At 34.8% G+C, this 20,459-nt stretch overlaps 3 protein-coding genes across 5 annotated transcripts; 2 read left to right on the top strand and 1 right to left on the bottom strand.

Annotated features, from left to right (window-relative positions):
• Window positions 1-467: 467 nt before the first annotated feature.
• On the top strand, window positions 468-1,899 carry Mocs2B (Molybdenum cofactor synthesis 2B). The gene is made up of 4 exons (XM_065365700.1): window positions 468-607; window positions 671-805; window positions 1,410-1,525; window positions 1,603-1,899. The coding sequence occupies exons 2-4, from the start codon at window positions 677-679 to the stop codon at window positions 1,826-1,828; spliced, it is 471 nt and encodes a 156-aa protein (XP_065221772.1). The 5' UTR covers window positions 468-607; window positions 671-676; the 3' UTR covers window positions 1,829-1,899.
• Atg2 (Autophagy-related 2) lies at window positions 1,885-17,742 on the bottom strand. Its single transcript, XM_065365687.1, has 36 exons — window positions 17,409-17,742; window positions 17,160-17,328; window positions 16,944-17,090; window positions 16,408-16,510; window positions 16,167-16,338; window positions 15,973-16,095; window positions 15,789-15,901; window positions 15,553-15,713; window positions 15,354-15,477; window positions 15,220-15,284; window positions 14,874-15,144; window positions 14,638-14,782; window positions 14,427-14,563; window positions 14,211-14,328; window positions 13,859-14,131; window positions 13,673-13,773; window positions 13,366-13,595; window positions 13,133-13,289; window positions 12,901-13,058; window positions 12,666-12,829; window positions 7,747-7,897; window positions 7,470-7,669; window positions 7,197-7,384; window positions 6,861-7,111; window positions 6,449-6,781; window positions 6,204-6,376; window positions 5,877-6,130; window positions 5,685-5,796; window positions 5,278-5,604; window positions 5,036-5,195; window positions 4,797-4,962; window positions 4,567-4,719; window positions 4,350-4,471; window positions 3,461-3,615; window positions 3,139-3,318; window positions 1,885-2,713 (listed from the first exon to the last, which is right to left on the bottom strand). Exons 1-36 carry the CDS (start codon window positions 17,574-17,576, stop codon window positions 2,483-2,485), a joined length of 6,255 nt encoding a protein of 2,084 aa, XP_065221759.1. The 5' UTR covers window positions 17,577-17,742; the 3' UTR covers window positions 1,885-2,482.
• A 197-nt stretch (window positions 17,743-17,939) lies between these two features.
• Window positions 17,940-20,450, top strand: rasp (protein-cysteine N-palmitoyltransferase Rasp). 3 transcript variants are annotated; one of them, XM_065365696.1, is made up of 10 exons: window positions 17,940-18,388; window positions 18,456-18,631; window positions 18,707-18,898; window positions 18,977-19,043; window positions 19,111-19,177; window positions 19,263-19,383; window positions 19,459-19,685; window positions 19,751-19,958; window positions 20,033-20,174; window positions 20,258-20,450. In XM_065365696.1, exons 1-10 carry the CDS (start codon window positions 18,283-18,285, stop codon window positions 20,371-20,373), a joined length of 1,422 nt encoding a protein of 473 aa, XP_065221768.1. In that variant the 5' UTR covers window positions 17,940-18,282; the 3' UTR covers window positions 20,374-20,450. The 3 variants fall into 3 exon arrangements, with proteins under 3 accessions (XP_065221768.1, XP_065221767.1, XP_065221766.1); XM_065365695.1 differs by having other exon boundaries at window positions 17,941-18,142; window positions 18,215-18,388; window positions 18,977-19,177; window positions 19,243-19,383; XM_065365694.1 differs by having other exon boundaries at window positions 17,941-18,388; window positions 18,977-19,177; window positions 19,243-19,383.
• Window positions 20,451-20,459: the final 9 nt, after the last annotated feature.

Raw genomic sequence — 20,459 nt, 5'->3', positions numbered from 1 at the left:
AACTACTTGACAAAAACTTTTATAATTTCCTTTTTATTAATTTTAAACTAAAAATATCTCGTTTTAATTCGATAAAACAGAAAAAAATGAAAATGAAATCGACGAAAAAGATTTTCGAATTTAAGCAGTGTTGCCGCTAATACGTTTCAGTCGCGTTATCATCATCAATATTTTGGTTGATAACGAAAAATGGTGGATCTTTGTTAGAAAAAGGTTCAAATTATCGAACATTTTCTCATTTAAATGTACAATTAGTGATAGTTTGACGTCGAAATCAGACTAATTTATTACCCCCAAAATGCGCAAATACTGATATCCGTTTCCATTGGCCACGTCTAGCTGCCGACCGAGGTTATGCACAAGGTTGTAGTTCGCGTGTTGTTATTTGCAAAAGCACGCGAAATCAGCGGCAAAAAAGAAGAATCGGTGACGGTATTTTCGAAAATATCTTATCAAGAGTTACGCGATTTTATTGTCGAGTACTTCTCGCTGCAGCCGATTAAATCCAGCCTTATCCTAGCGATCAACGAACAGTATTCAGATGCCAACATTCCTCTAAAACTCAACGACGGTGATACCATTGCTGTGATACCGCCTTTAAGTGGAGGTAAGTTTGTTTATTATACGCTTGCTTGAACCGTATTGTAATCAGTTCGTTGGTGTTTTTCAGGCTAATATGTTCGATATCAAGTTGAGCGATTCCGCGCTGCATATCGATGAGATATACAGGTCGGTGGTATCTCCCAGGTGTGGAGCTGTTTCTCTATTTGTCGGCACAACTCGGGATAACTTCGAAGGTTTAATGGTGAGAATAATTTGTAAATTTATTTCCATTCAGTCAAGTCCAACTTTTGCAGAATAGGAAATCTTGTACTCTTGGCAGTTGGCAGAATGTCAGAGTGATAAGTGAAGCTTCTGTGGACACTTTTTGTGTTTTGTAAGTTTTCTCACAGCTCTGCCTAAATGGATCCGACGAGTTCAGAATCATTTGAATTGGCTCGAATACGACCTACTCTTGCTTTGGATTTTCTATTCTTCTGCTTTACAGAAGTAATTTGTTCTAGGCTTTATGCCAGACTATTCTTGACGAAATCGAACTGAAGGAATCTATGCTTATTGAGTTGAAATGAGCGATAATTTTTGTTCTTATTGTAGGCATTTCTATAAAATCCCCTCCCCTCCCTTCCATCGATTCTCAAAGTAGGATTATAAATTGGAGCCTATAAAAAACGAAGGAAATTCTTCTGAGACGAGAGAAGTGAAGATTGAATTGAATCCTCAGCAATTCGCACTGAATAACTCATAAAATGTCGAAAAAATATAGAGTACTCTCTCCCTTCCCTATCATCATTTTTCTACCATTAGAAAAAATCGTTTTCATATCTTTTCATTCTTTGGTTTTCTTCCAGGTCACCAAACTAATCTACGAATCGTACGAGAAAATGGCCATTAAAATGATTCGAACGGTATGCGAAGAAATCCTCGAAAAATGGACTGAAATAGAGCACGTCGCCATACACCACAGGTATCAATTTATGTTTCTTTATCGATACAACATGCATTTTTCTTTCAACCTTGACCGTTGTTGGGTAATGTTCACAGACTGGGCGAAGTTCCTGTCAGCGAAGCGAGCGTCGTAATCGCCCTATCTTCACCACACCGTAAAGATTCGTTGGAAGCTCTCCACTACGCCATAGACCGATTAAAAGAAATCGTGCCTATCTTCAAAAAAGAACACTATCAAGACGGAGGCGCCGAGTGGAAACAAAACGCCGAGTGTTCTTGGTCCCGTTGCGCAGCTATACCAAAACATAATAATAATTTTTAAGAGAATACCATTTTTTTTTGTATTCATTTTTTTTGTACAAAAAATAAACCGCGAGATGGAATTTTATAAAATATTTTTATTTGAACAAAAGGTCCAATTAAAAAAAAAGGAAACAATATCGTTACAATTGGAAAAAAAAGAAAGAAATTATTAAAATAAAAATAATAACAAACGGACTAAAAACAGGAGGCTAAAAAAAACTGCCGTTAAAATTTATTACTATAAAATAAAATATGTATTTTTCCATCGTAAAACACTGTGAGCAAAAAATTCACTAACTTTACCGCAACTATTTAGTATGAATTATGAACGAGATAGCGCGACGAGCAACGTTGTAAAAAAATAAAAACAACCCCAACCAAACAATCGCGAAGTTATTTTGATTTTTTAAACTCTTTTTCCTTTTTAAAAAACCCTCACCTGTTCGATACAAAAACTCACGCGTAAAAAAAACAATTAAAATTATCACAAAATTAAAATGAAAACGAAACGAAAAAAAAAAAGTAGCATTGCTAAGCCATGTATCCGCTCGGGCTGCTGGTGTTATTGATTGGGATAAAAAAAACCTCGGGGGCAGGGGTAAATGGAGGTGGAAAAGCTCGGGGTGGGGAAGAAGAGACTGAAGCATGTCGTTATGGTTATATGACGAAGCGATTAAAAATAATCATTGCGCCATTTTAAAGCTGCCTCGGCTCTGGCATCAGGTACTAATTGACTTCTGACTCCGTCCAATACGTTCGATGTGGCTTGACTGGCTAGAATTATCGGTTTGAGCGCCGTCGAAGGGATTTGTCTGATGACGCTGCCTACAGCTCCGACGGTTCCTTTGACTTCGTGTTCGATGCTCGCAGTACGTACCAGTGTCTGGGCTGTTTCGCCGAAACCCTGTGCGAAAAAAAGAGCAGGATGATAGAATTAATTGTTTGCAAACTGTACTGCACTTATCTATAGGTACGCTGGAATGAGGGATGAATACGTGAAGAGGCGATCTAGTTAAAATGGTTCATTTTTCAAGACCTGAATACAAAATAAAACCATGTAATAAAATATTACGAAACTTGAAGCGAGTAAATCCTACTTGAAGTGTTAATTTATGATTAGGAAATACTTAGAGAACGCCCAAAATTTAATCTTATCATTCTTACGAACATTGTTACCATCGTCTTGATGAAAAAATAATTTCTACTGTTACAAAAAAATTGAAATTCTTTGATCGAAACAGACTGTCTATTTCTTTAGGCCTATCATCAACACCGCGTATACATTTTCTGCATGCGTGACGGAATGAAAACCAGAAACCAGAATATTACCTCTTTCACTAAAAGTAAGGCTGTAGCTACGCCTTCTCGAATATCAGCCGGTTGACTGTATCTTTGCAGACGACGATTCTTACGATGGTCATTTTTATTGCCCTGAGTACGTTCGTAATACCGCAACTGTCGTATACTTGGTCCCGGAGACACGATATCGAACGCTGTTTCCGCTATACGCTGTAAAATATGGAAAAAATACATTCACAAACCCATAATTACGAGCATCCGGTTACACAATAACACACCTGTGAAGCTCAAAACTACTAGGTATCGTGTTATCGAGCACGTCATATGAAATTTGAATACCAATAATACCAACCTGAATAGCGTAAACGATTCTGGCGGTCAATTCCAAAGCTGCCATTGCGGTCGAAGTCGAAAACGAGTTCGCTCCTCTTTGTAAACCGCGTATAATTCGACCATCTTTTTGGTATTGCTCGATTGGTAACCAAAATAGATCACGAATTCCTTGGACTGTAAAAAATCAACATGAGCGAATGAAATATGTACCATTTTTTTTTTAAAAAAAGGAAGACTGGATTGAAAATAAGATTTTCAGCTGGAGATATCGCTAGAAAGTCAAAAGGAGAGCGTTTGGAGTTGACACCCTTCGATTCAAATAAAATTAACATAAACTAGATTGAAAAAATGTGTCATGAAACTCCAGTATCCGACATTTATAAATACCAAAGTTCATTTTTGAATTTTTGCAAACTGTTGAAAATTTCGAAAATTCAAAAAAGCCATTTTTATCGAGATTTTCCAACTTTTTTACTGCAGTTTTTTCAAACAAAAAATTGCAGGCAGGAAAACTCATACTGAACCTTCCAAGAAAAATAAAAATATTAAAATTCAGGGTTTACTTTTCAAATAATGGAAATTTAAAGCTCCTTAATATTTATCTCTTTCTAAGTCTGGACTCTGGAGAAAAAAAATCATGAATTTAAAATCACGTGATTTTTTTGAAATTCAATTTCTCTTCGAATTTTGGGCTGGTCGATACCAAAAAATAATCAGTCGAAATCGAAAATCAAAGTTTAAGAACCTAGTGTTCCTGTTTTACCGGAGGTGTTAAGGGCAGCTGGAAGGGGCTCATTCTGGAATTATATTCCTCCTCAATACCGCTCAATTTCAAATGACCCCTCTTCCTCAAAAATTATTTTTAAAAAAAAATTACGCTTCATTTCACTTTAAAAAGCAATACTTACACAACTGAACCAATGAATACATAGGTCCAACTCCTCCTAATATACTGGGTAATTGATTCTTTTTAATGTCTTGCAACCATTCAGTTAATACGTGCGTAATAAGTTTATCAATGCCTAGAATGCTACATACACACACAAAAAAAAACAAAACATTAATATCGCAATGGTTTTTCCCTCCCCTAGACATTTCCAAAGCCAAAATATGTATCAATTTTACCCTTGTCTGTTACATAATTTCTTGAGTTTCAACTCGGAACAGTTGAGCTGTCCTAGACCCATAATCAAACCAGCCAGTGGTCCATGACTCATATCGACACGTTTACCTTCGTAATCGAGTCTGATCGGTACATCAGGTGAAAATATAAAGCTCCTAAAAATGAAAGTACATGCATTATGATTCTGCGTTCACAACTTGACTCAATCTAAGCTCAAATAATTCGAACAAACTTTATGAAAATTGGTGAATTGGACGAAGTAGGTACATCGGAGGATTGGTTTTCGTCCACTTGAACCATCAAAGAAGAAGAATCGTCAACGTTGACATTTTCTATATTCATGATCGGTTGAGGCGGTTTAGGCGGAGTTGAATTACCACCAGGCGGTACTTCTTCTTCTGCGAAATAGAAATTGAAACGAATATAAATTTTTGCACATAAAATCGATCGATATAAAACAACCATACGTACCTTTGGATCCTCCGGTGATCTCGCTAAAGAAATTGATTAAAAACAGAAGCGAATCTTGATCAATATTTAATCGAAGCGGTAACAGCGAAACTCTCAGACAACATTCTTGATAATGATGAACGTTAGCTTCAGGTCTGATGTTCGTAGCTTTTATGACGACCTATTCCGCAAAATTAAATTTCAAAATAGTGTTTTCCGATAATTTAATAGGTAACCAGACTAATGTCGAAGATAAAACTGACCATATTCGCGTGAGATTGTTTCGGTCTGGCGCTACTCGAATACAAGTACAGGAATTTATTTATATTCGACGATGCCATACGATCTCGTATTTCCACCTCTTGAACCAACAACACCTGTCTCGATGCTTGCTTCGTGTTCTTCGGATAAATCTCATACTGATATTTCAGTTTAGCTAGTCTGAGCTCCATTAAGGTATCGTGTTGACGATTCGGGCCACCTTGGGCTTGCCAACTGAGGCTTTTTTGTCGATCGTAGAGCACGTTAGGACTGTCGTTCTGGAAACTATCGTTTAAACGAGGCGAAGATCGCGGAATGACGAAGTTAACCTGTAACAAAAAATTGAACGAGTGAATTCGTGTTGATTTTAAGAGAAGGAAAATGAAAAAAGGAGGGAGGATATGTTTACCGATTGCAAATCGTTCGATTTAGCCGAATACATTATGTTTATACTGTCGACTGAAGAATTTCTCGATAGTCTTCGGTTTTCTGCGATTGAAGATAGGTCTTGATTTGAGCCTCTGTAAATAAATCATTGAGTAGTTTTGATTAAAAGGTCCATAATCGCTGCCGTAGTATTTTTTCATCTATTTGTACTCACTTATCAGACACGATGGTAACTTGTTTCTTTACCGCAGAAGATTCGGGGCTGGAATCCGGTTTGTTGAAATCATGACCACCGTACATATGCCACACAACGGTCATTTCTCTCAGAGTGTATTTAGAAACAGCATCCGGGTACGTTTTAGGTGCTTTTAGATCATCAACTTTGCTCACGGGGACATTGAAATGGTTATCAACCACTCGAATTTGTTCTTTGGTCAACAAACGAACTTCCGGTACGCTACTTTGGCCCTGTAAACAAAAACGTGAAATTATACTCGAATAAAATTCCATTTTTTTTTTTCAAAGCAGTGATCTCGCTTACCATGTATCCGATACCGATTTCCTTATCTAGCATGATGAATTCGTCTAAATCATCCTCCGAGCTTTGCGAATCGGTATAAGTATGGCTGACCTCCGAAGTGTACGACGTCATTTCTTCATCTGGGAAGAAAAACATTTCTACTTTACTAGGATCTTCTCGTCTTGGATACGTGCCTAAAACAAAACATACCAAAGATGAGTTTCTTTTCTAGATTTATTCTAAGTAAAATACTTTCTTCAACTCACTTCGTCGTTTATTCGGTTTAAATACGATTGTATCGTTTATGGCTTCTTCGACGAGTTGATGAACGCCTTCGTCAGTTTCAGCGATGTCTCCAAGATTCATGCGAGGTGCAGCGTTCACATTTTCGACGACTTTCTCAGGTTTAAAATTTACCAGGACGTCTTCGCTAGTGGGAGGTTTTTTGACGCTGCTCGAATCGTCTTCAACGGTTGTATCTGCTAGATCTCCATCCGATGCGATATATTTCACTAAATCCATAAGAGCTACCGCTGAATCTGCGCATGTTCTGATATGTACCATGTTATTGGAAGCCCGAAGGTCAGTTTGGGGATCACCTACGTGAAAAAAAAAACGATTAATTATTCACGCTCGTAGAAATTAAATTTAATTTCAAGAACAAATCATTGTTTTTACCATCTCCTTTATCCGTAAGTCTCAAAGATAGCTCGAATAATCCTAAATCTACAACGCAAACGTAATCGTTTCTTAAGTCAATGGATAAATCTTCCGGTTGATCACCTTTGTCGCAATTTTTATTTGATATGAATAACGAAGCTTCTTCGGCGATGAATCGTAAAATAGACGTAGGCGTTTTGGACGTAATGTTACTCGATATATTGAAATTTTCCACAGCCAGAGCTGCCCTTAGAGGTAAATTGATAGGCCTATACGAGGAAAAACAAAACAAACGAGGTAATTTCAAAATGATCAAACGTTCAACTAAAAAAAAAAAGTCTCATTCTAACTCACCTATAATCAATAACGCAATTTAAGAGCTGCTGGTGAAGAGCTGTCATTACTTTCCAAGGCTGATAATGCGCTATGGGATAATCGATAACGTCGAAGAAATCTAGCAATTGCGATAGCCAACTGGTGTACGGTTGTTTCATTCTATGCCTAATGGTGATTCCATTTAAACTATTCGCCACACAAATATTCTGCAAAAGCAACATTCATTAGGAAATTGAACAGTATTTTACCATTTTCATACATTTCAAGTTCATTTTTAGTCGTTCATCTCACCTTAAATCTATTCTCTTGACCTTCGACACGAACAGCCAAAGTTAACATGTCATCACTGGTGGTACTTCCTACTCCTACGGGCGATCCGTTTTCATTTATCACAGCTCCGCTAGACGACTTATAAATCGTCGGTATAACATATTTTGTCGGGTACGAATCGACCGATTTTAATGATATTTCACAATTATTTGGGATCAAGCCTAAAATCACAAACAATCCCTGTTCTTTAGTATCACACGAGTAGGTTTAAGGAGAAAAAGCAATCTAAAATACTTACTACAATGGTACAAAGATATGTGATTTATTTGCAGACAAACGTAATTCAATAAAGGTTCCCCTTTGTAGCCACAAACGTAGAAAAGATTCGCTTCGTTGAACAAGAGCTGAATTTCTCCGAACTGTCCGGGGATTACTTTACCAGAAGATTCCTGGAAATTAAAATTGAATATTTTTGAGTGATTTTATCAGGCTAGTTACTAAGTAATGCCTAAATTCACGTTCATCTTCGAGTTGAAAAATTATCGTTCTTTAAAAAGTCATCTCTAATAAATAGAAAAAAGTGATTTTCGAATTATTTTCAAAACAACCCTTTTTTTTTGTGTATATCAAGAACGAGAAGATTACAATTATGTCATCCCATTCGATAATTAAATCAAGGACAGAAGAACGAGTGAAAATTTGTCAACAGTTGACTGACTTCATCACATATAGAACGTGTAAAGTTAATTAAACTGTTAGATTAATATCACATTCATCGTTACGAAATATAAACTAGAATAAGTTTATATTCAATAAAAACAATGATGTGGCTAAAAACAATTATGTGTCTTAAGGGTATTCTTTACACTATTATCAGTAAGTGCGGTTTCTGGTTGCATACCAGTTTTTCCTTAACATGTATGTTTACGTTTGATGATTCAACTCGCGAACGACCAAAAATCACGAACTGCAGAGGTGCATTTCTTTTTTCTATTCATTCACAGTTAGACAATGGTGCATACTACACAACCCACTTTTAACAATACCAACCCTCTTCACCCCACACTTGCACAGTTTTTTAAATGGTCTCAGCTTCGTGTTGTGCAGTATAGTATAGGTTAGTGTGATACATTCAAGAATGACTTTTACAGGTACTGTACACCCTACCCCTACCCTGCTGTGTATTTTTATACCTATATTTATTTCTCTCAAACTGTCTTTTTTTTCTGGCAAGTCGCATGCGGCTGTGGTTGCACTCACAGGGTTATTTTAACCTACAGTAAGTAAGAATACAGTAAGCTGAATTAGAAAGAAGAGAGGACATACTCATGTGAAATATTGCATTTTCGAGAGTGATTCTGATGGGATTTTTCGGACTGGTCTTGAAAAAAATGATTAAAAATTCCCCTTCGTAAGAATTTTCTGCAGAACCAATTTTCTGATTGAAATTTTTTCCCCATTTTCCACCATTTTTGAGGGTGAGAATGAACTTTCTCGGTCAATTGAACACCCTTCAAAGAAAATTATTCCTGTGCTGCACGTTTTTTTTTCTTCAAGTAAGGAGCTTAGCACTCACTCTCAGAGAATTATGCTCAAAGTTTAAATGTACAACTTTCATCTATTCTTTTTTTCGTAGGATGCTTGGTTGATCTAGAAAAAAATATTTCTGTCAAAAAAGGTGAAAAAATAAGAAAAATTTTCAACCAAAAATTGATTTACAGAAAATTGTTACATGATGGAAAAAATTAGCTCCATTTTTTTTTTAAATCAGAAAACAGCATTTCAAAAGCTACGAGTACAAAGGTCCATCTCTGATATTTATAGTAGATAGGTAAATGATCGTTCAGTTGACAAGTCAAAATTGAGCATTCTATATTTTTCCAAAAGTATTTGAAAAGTGAAAAGCGAAACCTCTCATAGAAAAATCAACCATAGTACATGAATATCAATAGGTACTAAGAGATTTAATGCTATTTGATCAAAATGTTTTTCAATTTCTGGGTCAATATTCTTTTTTATAAAAAATGGGGCTAATGATGTTATGAGCATAATGTTCACTGCGCAAATGCGCGCATTTGCTCCAAATATTTTTGAGCAAATACGCGAAATATGCGCAAGGAAAGAAGCATGTGACATATTAAATTCAAAATACTCGCCAGAGGTCACTATTACCGAATAAACCAATAAGAACACTATCAACTTGAACCTTTTTTTTTCATTCCATAACAATTTCTTGGTCAAGAAGAATGAATTTCGATTTTATTTGATTCTCACAGATTAAAATATTTGAAAAAGATGTTCTTCAGAAAATTCTTCTTTCTCCCTTTTTTTTATGATGTCCTGTTTGTTTGACACTTTGTACTCGCTTTTTTTTATTTTTAAATCGATGGAACAAAAACTTTGAGACTCCCTCTTCTGAAAAATATTGCGGTATTTTTGGGAAAATGATTTTTTTTTCATATTTTAAATCAAAAATGTTTCCCATTTATCCTTCCCTTATTTTTAAAATTTGAGTTTCTAAACATTGTCTCTCAAGTGGACTGGTGATTCTGAAAAATATTAAGTAAGGTATTATTGGGGAAATGACTTGTTTTTCCATATTTTAAATCAATAATTTTTAAATTTCTTCATGATTCTTCCCTTATTTTGGAAGTTTTAATTTCGAAAAATTTTCTCTTGAGTGATGATGATTTTGGGGGAAAAGATCTAAACATTTAAATATTTGAATTGAAAAAAAAATCGAAATTGTGGCAAAATTTTGTAAATGAAAGTTAAGTATGGATCCTTAATTTGGTCACGAAAATTGTTTATGAAAATGTGACGCAGAACACAGCCAGCGATGCACACCATTTGAAATGGTACCATGTTACAAAGTCAATTTAAAAAAATTTTAAATTTGCGAAAAAATTCGATTTTTTGATTTAAAACATGAAAAAAAGTTTTGATAGGTGAAGTTGACCCATTTGACACCTATTTTTACGTATCTGTTTTTCATGAAATCCGTCAGAAAGAGGTCAAAATAAGACAACTGAATAAATTTAAACTTTTTTTAGGTATGTTTGAAATTGAAAATTGAATATTTTCGAATTTTGATTTTTTGTGAGGAGTTCATTTCATCGAGTGAAAGGGGTTTTTCAACTTTTTCAGCAGATACGTAAAAATAGTGGTCAAATGGGTCAACTTCACCTATCAAAACTTTTTTTCATGTTTTAAAACAAAAAATCATATTTTCTCGCAAACTTTCAATTTTTTTTAAATCGACTTCACGACATAATGCCATTAGAATTTTTTGATATGTTGTTCAGCATGAAAAGTTGTCCATAGGCCTATCATATTTTTTTCAGAATTTTTGAGAGTCGGAACGATATGAAAAGTACGTTTTGAAATTTTTCAAGCTAATTTTTCGTACGAAAAAAAGTGGCAACGCTGATTTTCATGATATCACCAAAAAGCCTTTCAAAACCACTAACTATTGGAAAAAGTTCCCTTTTGGTAGGTATCGCAGTTCTCAAGTAATCCACTGCTGAAATGGATGATATTTCAAGTTCACTGAAAACGTTGACAGCAGCCCCTGCCTGCCTTTAAAAATGGGCTAGACGGCTGCGATTTGCGCCATTGGTCATCCCTTCGGAAGGGCTTTCCATAGGAAAAATGTCAAAAAAATCGCCGAACCCCCCTACCACTTCTTGGTCCAATTGACGTGGAATGACCCACCAGCTTTGTGGTCTATTGCAAATGAATGTTCTTTTTAGACATGCCAATTTTCCTCAAAGAGAAGGAATTTGTCAAAATATGCACCTAGATTTTATAATTTTTTTTTCCACCACTACCTCTACCTCAAACCAAAACATCGAAAGATGTGCCTTACTTTCTGAAACTGGGGAAATATTTTGGAATTCAGTTGTGTCAGTTTTTTTGCCAATTTCATAAACTCGAAAAAAATGTTAGAAGTTTTAGGCAATATTTCATTTAATTATAGGACATTCAGAAACTAGTACTCAAATAATAATAATTTCAACTTACCGATGAAAAAAAATTGTTTTACCAAGAAGTAGAGTAATTATTAGTCAATTACATATCAGAAAAATTTCCTGGCTAAAATTGGAGTATTTGAAAAGAAAATCAAACAAGCCCATTGGTTGAAGTGAGAACTTGAGTTTTTAAAAATTGATAATTCAAGAAGTAAAAAAAATTATTTTTGACGGTCAGAAAAGTCTATTTTTCAACATTTGATATTTAAAAGAAATTTGAACAAAAATGTTCAGAAAACACCAACTTGGAAAAAACAAACTTCATAGGTAAACCTACCTATGTATAGTTAGGTACCGATTCATAAAAAAGAATATCTTTCTATAGGTATTATTTTTAATTGATTACCTCGAATTTTTATGATTTTCACTTTTTCAAAAAATTTCCAGAAATTTTATTTTGGAAAGAGAATCGAGAATCCTCAAAATCGCCCTCGTTTCGCTCGGGAAAAAACTTCTGAAATTGCATATTCAAGAAGTAAAACAAAATTTTGACAATAGGAAACAGAAATAAAACATTGTCAACTTTTTGCAACGTAGACTGTTGAGGGAATGTTTTTAAAATTTTTCTCCATTTTTTATTTTTTGAAAAAGAAAAATGGGTATCCATAATTCCTTATTTTTCTCCAAATTTTACCATCCATCAAGTTTTCCGCTGTTAGGCGACCAGTAATCTCAGAAGTAAAACCGGTTTAATACGGTAAATCTGCGAAGAACGAAACTACCCTTCCTCAAAACGTCAAACACCCACACACACCCTCTACATTTTTTAGGCTGAACTGTAGCATGGAATGTTACATGTCCCGCCACCCGCTTCCGTCTATCAGAGTACTGAACTTTCACACCTGATTACTCCGTAAGTTTCAACTTTTTGAAATTTTTTTTTTCACAGTATGGTTCAAAAAAATGAGATCTAGCCGAGTACGTCGCCACATTTTTGATATAACCCTTCAGTTGCCTGCTTGGCTGTTCGCAACTTACCATACTTTCGAAGCTTTTTTGAGAAAAATAAATTGATAATTGCAAAAAATCGCCACGTAATCGGCTAGACAAAGGCATTAACATCATTTTAAAACAAATCCCAATAAAATCGGTTGAAAATTCACGGAGTAATCAGGTGCATAAGTTGGGCATTTTTCTCGAACTGAACTACTGATAACTCGTCGTAAAGAATACCCTTAAAACGTACCCTCGCATGAGGAAACACATCTAAAACACCATGGGCGGCAAATAAAGATATAGCGATTTGACTCTGCTGTGGTCCAGACGGTTTATTTTTCTGTTCCGGGCTAACTTTTTCGTCGGAATACAGAAGATTGTCATGTGTATCATCTTCCTCTTCACTATCTGTATCTGTAACAAATTAATCATCGAATACATATCGCTACAATTTTCAGTCGATTTTTTTATTCGATTATACTTACGATTTTGAGCAGTCGATTTGCACATCGAAAAACTCGTGAACATACTAGGCGAATGATTAAAATTAAGATTCACATTTTGACCTCCAAAATCTTTGAAATGACTGGAAGACGTTTTATTGGACGAACGAGGTTTCCATAAGGCGAGATCAGTACTGAATCTGTAATCGACAAAATGAAATCATTAGTCGACTAGAAAAAAACAGAGTCGAAAAATCAAGCTGTTCTCATTTACCGGTTATAAATAACTTCGTAAAAATGCTTAGAAGGTATTTGAATGGTAACCGAGGGTAAAGTAACGTCAACTTGTAACAAAGCGTTGTGACTCGCGTCTTCGATAAACTCTCCGATTTCTTCTTTGCTGCCGGGTAAGATGATTTCTTCAGCTTCACCTGAACAATTCACTCGATTAATATTTCTTTAGGGAGGGAGGGGGGTGTACGATGTAATTATAGTAAACAGACGTACTGTTGGAGCCAGATCTGGAGCTCTGAGGATCACTTTCTTTCGAATGTGACGGATTATTATCTCTTAAATGCGACGTGTCACTTTCCCTCATGATCATTTTATTGGTAAATGGGGACGGTTCTTGTTTTTGCGTCTGCATAATCGACTGAGCCATTAATGTCTCCGGTCCGTCGTCCATTTCTTCTTCTAATTCGATGTAGCCTACTTTCGGGTATATTCTCAATACCATTCTGTAAATTAACCCAATACATAGAGAAAACACGATTTCAAGTTTGAATAAAATAAATTCGAGTGCGATTTTTTTTACCTAGGCCATCCGAATCCTCTTCCATCATTCGGTAAAGACATACCGAATTTTTCATCCACTTCGGACAAAACAAATGGAATCGGTTTATCACTATTGGCTTCCTGAAAATCACAATTTTAAACAAAGACAATCAGTAAAATATTGGTACAATTCGGAATCGTCGAGAAAACAACAAATATTCATTACTTGAAATAGAACTCTGACAGATTTACACTGCATTTCATAATTCTGCGTTAACTGATGACCGGACATATTTTGAAAACTGGTTTCACTCAATTCGACAAATAAAATATCACCGTAGACTTCCCTCTTATGCCAATACGACCGTTCGGGAAGTAATTCCGATCGTAAATTAGGCACAGGGAATCGTAGTTTTAAAACTAAGAAAGGCGTGCAAATTTTCCATTCGAATTTACTTTCGACTGCTGAATTTGTCACAACGTCGTTGAAAATTGGTTTCTATAAAAATGAAAAAGTTGTTAATTTCAGAATAAATGATCGCCGCGTTGTAAAATGATGAATGAATTTGTATTTTTACCGATCGTTCGGCGAATTTATCCAGGGAATTCATTAAAAGGTGGAAATTGTCGATTATGTCTGACAGTCTATCGATAATGGTAACATCGAGTTCTGAACGTAAATCTTGTAAATTTACACTGCAATAGAAGAGAAAAAGATTGGAGTTTGACTCGAAGTAAATTCTAAAATAATGATAATTTTGTCATTTCTTCGTTTCTCTTGAAGAGGAACTTACGTCAATTCCGTTTTACTGGGCGTTGAAAAATGTTTAGAATTATTGAAATGCTTAAAATGAATATTAACGTCCGGCTGACAAAACACTCCTGCTGACTCGTTTGCTGTGAAGTTATCGTGACGATTGAAACAGACCAACTGTAATAAAATGCAAAACATGAAAATAATCTAGTTTCTTTGTTCTTTTCGATGAAAATTCCATATTTTCATACCTCGACAAATTCGTTCTTATTGTCATCTAATTCCATAAGGCACTCGATCAGTTCAACATTGGCCATTGTTAACGATCCACGAATTTCAAGTATCATCGAATTACTTTTTTCTTCGGCGTTCAAAGTATTCGTAGTACAATACAACCTGTTACAAATGGTCAAGGAATAAAAATCAACAGTGAAATGAGATCGGCGATCAAAGTAATCAGGGTAATTTCTCTCGATAGATATCTCACCTAAAATGATTTCTATCTGGTATAGCCTTTTGCAGAACATTCCTCGCATTATGAAAATCACCTCTACCGCCACACGACGCTGTCAACGAGATATATTTGGTAAAAAACTGATTGGCTATGTTTTTCATTTCTTCAACGAGATCAGGTGATGGTAGATCTGATTCATTTTGTGTCACCAGGATATCTTGGTGAAGTAATATAACAGTCAAGAAATTCAGTCTTAATTGAAATACGCTAATATCACCACTAAAATCCGGTTCACTGGCACCTCCTAGATTAAATAACGAAGTGTTAGCAATCGGCCGAATATTCAGAATCGTAATTCGTATGATAACAATAAAAATACCTTTTTCTTTATGTTTACTGTGATGAGGTCTTGTCTGAGAAGATCCATAAGCTTCGTACATTTTACTATAAAACAAAGTCGAATATGAGTGAGACATGTCACAGGTTATGAAAACCTTTTCAAAAGTATCTTACTTGCTGTACTGGTAACTGCTGACACTACTACCATACGATGAAGAAACAGAATTTGCCACACTAGATGTTAAACTATTACAAGCGTGTCCTTTTACAGGATGAAAATCATCGTCGCTTTCGTCTTCTAAATAAAACATAGCAGAAAAAGTTATACCAGGGATAGTTCATTTTTTCTCTTAGCTTCAATTTTTGTACTCACCGATGCCACCGGTCGACCAGCCCGTAGCATTTTGAAGGCTTTTTGACACGAAGGTATTTAAATTGGTTGGATTTATTTGTTGCGTTAATTCTTGTTCAACTCTTTCGAAATCGAAAGATGTCATCGGTTTTTGGTTATAGCGAGATCTACTGACGACATTACTGAAATAGTAAAAAAAAAAGTCACATTACTATCAAAGTAATAAAAAAACAAAACATACTAATAAAAAAAAATACCTCGTATCTTGTAAATGGGGTGACATTAAACCGCCAATTAATTCGGCAATTGTACGTAATTGTCTGGGTGACAAGAACATCACTAATGAACTAAAACTCATTTCCAAATCGACCTGAAAAAAGGGATCTATTAAGAAAAAAATCATTATCTCAATCTTTCACAAAACTGGAAGTCTAGACATACTTTAGGACCAGTGAAGTTCTCTTTCTGTTTTACTTTCATTCTTATTTCTTGTTTTCCTAATAGTTTGCCTATTGTGATGATATCATGGTGGCTGATTTTTTTCTCGAAGATATCGTTTTCACCCTTTAAAAACATCATTAATCAAATTGACAGGTGGTCGAGACAGAAGAACAAAGAAATGTAGAAACAACTACCGATATAGATTCACTGAGAAGACTGCGGCATATGGTACGATTTGAAGCGAGAAACTCGTTGGAATAAAACTCTACTCCTTCGAAAGAAAACATTTTTGTTGAATAGGCTGATGATAGTTTCGTTGCACTCTCTTCCGATTCTTCTGTACTGGTTTCATCGTAGTAACTGAACCTGTCGACGAAACGATAGATGAGACATGAACTCATTTTTGAAAACAGTCTAGGAATTACGTCGACTTACTCTTTTATGTGAGCTTCGATCGCTACACCCGTTGAACTTTCTTTAGGTAAATGCTCTAGTCTGATGATAGAATCGATGAATTTTAATCTCACTCTGGTTAATACTGAAAAATGAAAAATAAAATGAAGTACAAACGATAATATCTACATTGAGAAATAATAAAATATAATTTATATCATCAGATGGCCCCTACAATGTCTTCAAGAAGAATCAGTTCAGGGTTAGCAGTCCCTTCTGTAGGAAATCATCATTTGAAAATACATATATCAATAAATGATAGCAAAAAAATACACCAATAGTAGCCTAATTCATCAGATGGCCCCTACAATGTCTTCAATTACAATCAGCTGAGGGTTAGCAATCCCTCCTGTAGGAAATCATCACTTGAAAATTACGTACAATATTAATCTATCAGATGGCCCCTACAATGTCTTCATTGAAAATATCAGTCCACGGTTAGCAGACCGGTCACGTAGGAAATCATCACACAGAATACACATACAAAATTAAAAATACTATATCGAAGGATATCTTACTAGAATCTATAGTTTTAGCGAACTCTTCAACGCCATTGACAATATTGGTGGGCTCTTGCTCTTGCTCAGTTTGTTTCAGACATTCTTCAGCCAACTGCATACTACTCGTCATTGACGACCACATAGATTCGAATACCGAAGAAGTGGCTGAAAAATTATGCAATTTGGTAATTTTCTGCACTTTCTTTGTGAGTGATAGAAACAAAGAATACAAACCACAATCAGATCTAGCTTTAGGCTGTATAACTAAATTCAAACCATGGACTTCCACGGAGCTTGACTCGTTTAACAAAGAAGACCATGGTATAGAGACGGATATTTCGGCTATAAATCCATCGACGAATTCAATCGGCCAATTATGTTGTTCGCCCAAGTCATTTAGAGCCTGTGGAAAAAACGACGTGACAAAAAAACTCGACTCGAGGTTTTGAAATTTACTATGACAGAAGTTCACACGATACGTACTTGGACATCTAAGGAAACATCTGTTACGGAACCGATTCCATTGTATAAATCAACTGATAGTTGATCTAAGGTCAATTTTTCTTCTAAAAATTGGCCCAGGTATCTTTGCAAAAGATATCTGCAGGACCTTTTTTTAATCCCGTCGCTCCAAGGAAAGAACCACGGCATCTTTAACTAACATTAGCGTAATAATTCCAGCGTAATGGTGTTGAACTTAACTAAACGAAGCAATGAACGTAAAAAAGGGTTACAAAATTATAAAAACTTCACGTGTATAAAAACTTTTTGCTAATTTTTAACTGCGTAGCAAAACACAAAGAAAACGCATTCTAAAGTACATACATTTGATTAAAAAATTCTACAATTTGCTCAAAATAAACACAGCTGTAAAATCACAGAAAAACAAAATAAACCAGAAACGAAAACAGCTGATTGAACTGTGACGTTGTTCGAAATCCACCAATCACGTTGCGTGTAAATTTAGTGGAGTGTTTTGATTGGTGGAATATTTTACGCATTTTTTTCGGACGCGAAGAACTGATAAAAAAAATTAATGAAACGTGAATAACGTGATTTAAAAATCATCAAAATGCTGCGAATTTGAATTAAATAATCATTATTAATTTCGTATTACTTTCGGAGTTCATTTAATGTGATGTGGTGATCATGTAATGAAGAACGAGTTCTGCAATTTCTGCGGAATTCTTGAGATTTCTTCGCTTCAAACATCAAACGTATGCTTTCGGTGTTCTATTTACCACTTGAACACTACTTGAAAATTGAATCCTCTCGATATGATTCTCTAGGAAAAATATAGATTTCTGTGATTTGAAAATGTGATTGAATGGGACGTTATATCGTCGCCTAGTATATCATGATTTCTACCAATAAACTTTCCAAATCAGAGGTCTATTTTTATTTTCTGAGCTGGACTGTAGGAATATTTTATTCAGTTTATCATGTCTACATTATTGGAAACAGTAAGTACATCAGACTTGAATTTTGCTCGTTAATACTGTTCACTAATGGAATATTTTTTACGATTAGAATTCATATACTTATTTGAGTACGTTCTTGGTCCTGGATGGTCGTTCTTGAATCGTAAAAAAGACAAGTGTGACGATGAATGGGAAATATGGGTAGATTTTATCATCAACAAGCTCGGTGTTTGGATTTTGATTCATCATCTTGGTGCTAGAATCTTGAATACGTTTTGCGTTAAAGTAAAGAATGAATTATTTCAATAGCATTTTTAATGTCACGCCATGGTTAATAAATGTGTAATTTTTTGATTCTAGGTGCTTCCTTCCTGGTATTTCCTGATTACCTCTGCATTTCTAGTCTTTCACTATGATATTCGTATATTTTTAATTTTTTTATTCCAACCGGTGATATTTTCAGTATTTATTAGTATTACAAAATCAAAAATTTTACTCTGGATATTCTGCTATGTAACATGTTCTGTTTCCTCTTATTTTTTGATATCACTGGTAAGGATATTTTATTCGTTAAATTCCATGAAAATATTTTTCAATTGTGTTTTAAATATTGTTTGTCTTTTTTTTCAGTACGACGATCTCTACAATGAAGAAATCCAACTGATGTCTGCGACTTTGATGTGGATTTACTTGAGATGTATTAGTTTCAGTATTTTTAGCCAATCCAAAAAATTCAATTGGGTTCTAATTTGCAGTTTTTTTAGCTACGTTTTCTATCTACCTTCCTTTTTTCTGGGCCCTATCATACTCTATGATGAGTTTTATGAAAAAGTAAGACAATTTTACATGTTGTGTAATGTTTCATTTCCTGTAATCTAAATTTGAGGATATTTCAGTTGAATTTTAAATCCAACAGAGGCACTTATAAGTCATGCGGTTGGTTGATATTTCAAAATTTACGTTACTTCGCATGGCTATATTTTACCGAATTTTTGCTCCATTTTGTCTATATTAATTGCCAGCAACCGTATACACAAGTACGTACGCACATAAATGAGAGAATAAACATATTTTATGAATATCGAATTTTTAATGATGCATTATTTTGTTAGTTACTGATAGACACGAAAAATGAGAACGTGTGGATCATGTATGGAATTGGATTCGCCATGGGACAATTTTTCTTTTTGAAATATACAGTTGTGTATGGATTGGCGTTAACATGGACCAAGGCAGAAGGATATGAAACACCTAACCCACCGAAATGCATTGCGAGAATATATCTATACTCTGAAATGTGGCGAACTTTTGATCACGGTCTTTATATATTCATTAAGAAGTAATGTTCAAAAATTTCTCAAGTTCTTTTCAATTTTTCACGATCTAATTACGGTTTGATTTTAGGTACATCTTTGATCCTTGTGTGAAATTTTTCAAATCTGAAACACTATTTTGCAAAGTATGGGTTAGCTTTGTGTGCTTTGCGTTCATTTACATTTGGCATGGTCAGCATTATTTCATATTCATGTGGTCCTTTCTCAATTACTGCGGCATAATGACTGAAACTATTGCGAGAAGAATTTCAAAAACTACGCTTTATTTTCACATCAAGGTTGGTTGTTTTTTTGTATATGGTTATTGTGTTTTGAACCTTGCCTCACACTAAGCTGATTTTAAAAAAAATAGAATTGGCTGGGACCAAGAAATGAACGAAGATGTTTAGCTTTTATTGCTGCTCCTTTGACTATAATTTCTGCTATATCGAATTTCTATTTCATCGGAGGTGTAGAAGTAGCTGAGAGTTATTTGAATTTTTTCTACAAACATGGTATGTCTTGTTTTCGAATAACATGTGTCATGTGTGTTGAAAAATTGTGATTTTTCTAATTATTTATTGATATGTATTTTCAGGTACCTATTTCAGTCTAGGTTGCCTATGGTTTTTTGTTTACGCTCTATGTCATGTTTCAATGGAATTAAGTGCCAGGGAGAATTTGAAAAGGCACAATCTAATCCATAAATTGTAATTTTGCTCTTATTCCGTTTTATACATATTTTGTAGATTTTATTGAATTGTTGTTCAATATAAAAAAATATCAATGAAGTACGATTG

This window comes from Planococcus citri, chromosome 5, assembly GCF_950023065.1.
Source record: "Planococcus citri chromosome 5, ihPlaCitr1.1, whole genome shotgun sequence".
In the NCBI taxonomy this organism is placed as follows: domain Eukaryota; kingdom Metazoa; phylum Arthropoda; class Insecta; order Hemiptera; family Pseudococcidae; genus Planococcus; species Planococcus citri.
The sequence above is the reverse complement of the archived record's forward strand: the minus strand, read 5'-3'. Positions and strand labels throughout refer to the sequence as shown.

What these genes read in the sequence shown, in the direction of transcription:
- Mocs2B (XM_065365700.1), top strand. Translation starts at nt 677, where the DNA reads ATGTTCGATATCAAGTTGAGCGATTCCGCGCTGCATATCGATGAGATA. An exon ending in ATAACTTCGAAGGTTTAATG is followed by an intron (nt 806 to 1,409) that starts GTGAGAATAATT and finishes GTTTTCTTCCAG; the next exon opens with GTCACCAAACTAATCTACGA. An exon ending in CACGTCGCCATACACCACAG is followed by an intron (nt 1,526 to 1,602) that starts GTATCAATTTAT and finishes TAATGTTCACAG; the next exon opens with ACTGGGCGAAGTTCCTGTCA.
- Atg2 (XM_065365687.1), bottom strand. Translation starts at nt 17,576, where the DNA reads ATGCCGTGGTTCTTTCCTTGGAGCGACGGGATTAAAAAAAGGTCCTGC. An exon ending in ATGTTTCCTTAGATGTCCAA is followed by an intron (nt 17,329 to 17,408) that starts GTACGTATCGTG and finishes TTTTTTCCACAG; the next exon opens with GCTCTAAATGACTTGGGCGA. An exon ending in AGCAGTTACCAGTACAGCAA is followed by an intron (nt 15,285 to 15,353) that starts GTAAGATACTTT and finishes TTTGTTTTATAG; the next exon opens with TAAAATGTACGAAGCTTATG.
- rasp (XM_065365695.1), top strand. Translation starts at nt 18,283, where the DNA reads ATGATTTCTACCAATAAACTTTCCAAATCAGAGGTCTATTTTTATTTT. An exon ending in TGTCTACATTATTGGAAACA is followed by an intron (nt 18,389 to 18,455) that starts GTAAGTACATCA and finishes TTTTACGATTAG; the next exon opens with AATTCATATACTTATTTGAG. An exon ending in CTTATTTTTTGATATCACTG is followed by an intron (nt 18,899 to 18,976) that starts GTAAGGATATTT and finishes CTTTTTTTTCAG; the next exon opens with TACGACGATCTCTACAATGA.